General features: G+C 36.4%; 1 protein-coding gene and 1 long non-coding RNA gene across 2 annotated transcripts in view; both read left to right on the top strand.

Annotated features, from left to right (window-relative positions):
• The first annotated feature begins 417 nt into the window (after nt 1-417).
• LOC118335962 (apoptosis-associated speck-like protein containing a CARD) overlaps nt 418-3,499 on the top strand; it is a 12,177-nt gene continuing 9,095 nt past the window's right edge. The window contains exon 1 of the mRNA XM_035672478.1: nt 418-828. Coding sequence (XP_035528371.1) covers nt 576-828 — 253 coding nt within the window. The 5' untranslated portion in view covers nt 418-575. The remainder of the gene's footprint in view (nt 829-3,499) is intronic.
• Nucleotides 1,763-3,372, top strand: LOC118335963. Its single transcript, XR_004797087.1, has 3 exons — nt 1,763-1,897; nt 2,208-2,246; nt 2,907-3,372. It is a non-coding gene; the product is annotated as an uncharacterized LOC118335963 (long non-coding RNA).

Below are 3,499 nucleotides of genomic sequence, written 5' to 3'. Positions count from 1 at the left end.
ATATATATATATATATACATCTGTGTGGAGAATATGGGTAAAAACTGAGCTGATATCTAGATATTTATGGTATGCACAACATTTTATTCTGAAATATTATTTATTATTATTAAAAAGAGATTTTTGAAATCTTTCTTTTGAGTCTGTTTTTTCAGGTTTCTCATTGGAGTATATGATTACCTGCATGTTTTTGTCCGTCTGTAAGATTAGCAGACAGCTGCAGATAGCGGCACACAGCTCAAACAACAGCAATAATCATAGTATAGCTCTTACTATAATACACATTTGCACTTGTACTTGCTGTTGCAATTGGCATCATGTGACTGGTGGAGGACTATTTAACCAGATGTTACATTCACATCTGTGCTTACTGAAGCATCCATTGTGTTATATAACATTGGTGGAGGCGGGTGAAGCTCGTAATTTCGACATTTTACAGAGGCATTGAATTCATCCTTCCTATAAGAGGTGAACTTTGTAACTCATACAGCGAGGTGAAGGAGGGAAATAAGACTATAATCAAATTCAGTTCAAACAATTTAGTGATCTGTCAGCAGCTTAAGAAAAAAGAGAAAATGCCCCCCAAAACTATCCGGACGGCTCTGGCAGACATGCTGGAGGACTTGTCAAAGGAGGACTTTGCGAAGTTCCGCCACCAGCTGCTGGACCGCAGAGAGGAGCCGCGGGTCAGACGCAACAGGGTGGAGGGGAAAAGCTACTTGGACATCGTGGACGTCCTGGTTGCAACGTTTACTGAGCCTGGAGCTCTCGAAGTGGCTGTGGAGATACTGACACAGATTGACTGCAACCAGGCGGCACGGGCACTCGGTGAGATCGCTGTATTTCCGCAGTTAATTAGACATTGGACTAATTAGGCCGCAGTATATTTAGTGCTATGGAGAACAGTACGATATGAAGGTTGTTTGTGAACCACATAAGATCATAAGATGTAGTGGCTGACAAGCAAAAACGCAAACTTATTTCTGTTCAGACACACCTCTCTCTTTTACTTTCAGTTTTAAACCCGCCAAAACGTCTGAAGCTTTACATGAAAGATTATAGACTTACATTAACAGAGCCTGGCCAATAGAAATCTCATATGTGTCCATTATAAAGATCCAGACAGGCTTAGGGAGTAACAGATTACATGTAACTAAGATATGTAATCAGGATACGATAAAAGGTGCACTGTAATCCATTGCAGTTATAGAAGAAAAGACGTAATCAGATTACAGTTACATTTAGTAACAAATGGGGATTATTTAGCAGAATTACAGTTTTAAGATGCATCAGTTTTTCTTTAAAAATACACTTAGAGGACACATTTTTAGTTTTACAGAATACACCTGCGTCAACACTTCTTATTGGCGTTTCTTTTCTCTTGTTTTCATTTGCATATTTGGTATTGAGGTCATCCAAAAGTAACATTTTTAACAGGTAATTAGTAATTTTAAAGGATTACAATTTTTAAAGTAACACACCCAACCCTGGATTTTTGGTGGTGGTTTTACAATGAACCCCTGCAGAAATTTGTGTAAAAGAGTAATTTGGATTAATTCTGAGCAGATTATTTCCTGTTTAGGGAACTTTTGATATAATTCTCCGTCTATTTTAGGATTTTTATAATTATTTTTTAACAATCATACATACTATATAGTCTTATTTTTGACAAACTTTGTGTTTTCTTGTCCCTGGCGCTTGGCCATTGTTCTATTAGACCATTTACTTTACATTTACTTTTCTCCACAGAGGTGAATCAGATGCTAAGATAAAGGCCTACTGTGTAAGTTTCCTTACACACCTTAGAATCAAGAAGGCCTCATGACCCCCTGTGAAGCTTTGGCAACCCATAGCGGGGGTCCTGAGCCCCAGGTTGGGAACCACTGCCTTAAACAATGTAGGTTTTTTTGATTTAAACATATCACTATCAAAACAGTAGCGGCAGCAACAACTTCTAATTCTACTTAATTATTTGGCATCATTAACACTGATGTTACGATAAAATTAAATTATGGGATAACACCGCTGCTTATGAAACACAGTCACAACTTATTTAATCTCGGACAACATATCTCACCTGTCCAGTTGTAATATAAAACCACACCCCAGCTACACAGCTGGTGAGGCTCAGACTAGTGCGTAATCAAGAGTAAACAGTGTGCAGGAAATCTGTCAGTGCTTTTCAACATATGTTTCTGTTTTTACAGTCCAGGAGACAACCGGACAGTAGACATCTTGTTTTGATGGTAAGTTGACCTGCGGAGAATTGCTTTTCCTGCATGCATTGAAGTTGTTGACATGTAAAGCAATGTGTAAAGTAGAGTTGCTCTACAGAATTCTTTTTTGTGTGTATATATATATTATATTTTTCAGCTGCAAGGTGGGAGACAGTACATTGACTGATTATGAACCCTCTCAGAATGTACCTATACATTCATTTCTATTCTGCATATTGTGTTAGATATTGTATATAAGTACTATTCCCCCCCCGGATCATTAAAGTATTTCTGATTCTGAAATTAGTAATTTTGTCACATTAAAGCTATAATCCTTCAGATTTTCATGAAATCAGACACTATTGTTGATACTATTTATGCTCTGTATTTTTCTGCAACTGCCATTTTATGTATTTACATTCAGTAATTACCTCTCTAGAGTTCTTTCCTTGTTCATTGTGGAGTCCACCATTTCCGTGCTGGATTCAAATAGCCTTTGCATGCACAAATGATTCAAAAGAACTATACAGCATGTAATCCATCTTGTCCGTGTTACAATTTCAGCGGTTGAATTATCGGTTTTGACATCGTTAATGTTTCAAAAAGCAAGAATTTTAGATAAAGAAAATTGCAGTAAAACCTTTTGCGATAAAAGCTTAAAAAACAATCAATGTCATTCTTTCTCCTCAGGAAAACACTCGATGGAGCGTGTGCTCTCACTCAGGAAGAGAACATTGTTGCACCATATTGGATCAACTGTCCGGCCAGAATATTGTCATACAAGATTGTGTACAGAAATCAATCTGAAAGATGTTAAAGTTGTGTATTGTGTCATCATAATAAAGTCTTTCTTGGGTTGCTTTTACTGTGTCTACAGGTCTTTGATAAGTGAATATTTATTTGTTAATATTTATTAATACTGGTCTTGGCAGGTATTTTAAACAATACACAGGTACTATATATTTCCACATTACATTTGTATGTTTTATTGACTTTCAACTGTATCCAGGCTATAATGAGGGCCTGACACATTCATTTGTTTGATCTGTTGTTCATTTTTACATAATATTTTCCGAAGAAGAGGCCTGCATCGCAAATTCCCCTAGAACATGTACCTTTAATGGTTTTGTGTGTTCATACGTTAAGCAATAAGGCATCATTTACAGTGTAAGAATTGTAATAAAAAAGGTTTATTAATGTTGACAAATGATGTAATAATCAAGTCAATCTTATTTATACATCTCAAAATCCCAAATTTGCTGCTGAATTTAAGATGTTTTGAT

Source organism: Morone saxatilis, unplaced genomic scaffold, assembly GCF_004916995.1.
Source record: "Morone saxatilis isolate NCDOM2014 unplaced genomic scaffold, NCSU_SB_2.0 Contig24, whole genome shotgun sequence".
Classification (NCBI taxonomy): Eukaryota; Metazoa; Chordata; class Actinopteri; family Moronidae; genus Morone; species Morone saxatilis.
Note: the sequence above shows the minus strand (reverse complement) of the source record. Positions and strands in the feature narration are given on the sequence as shown.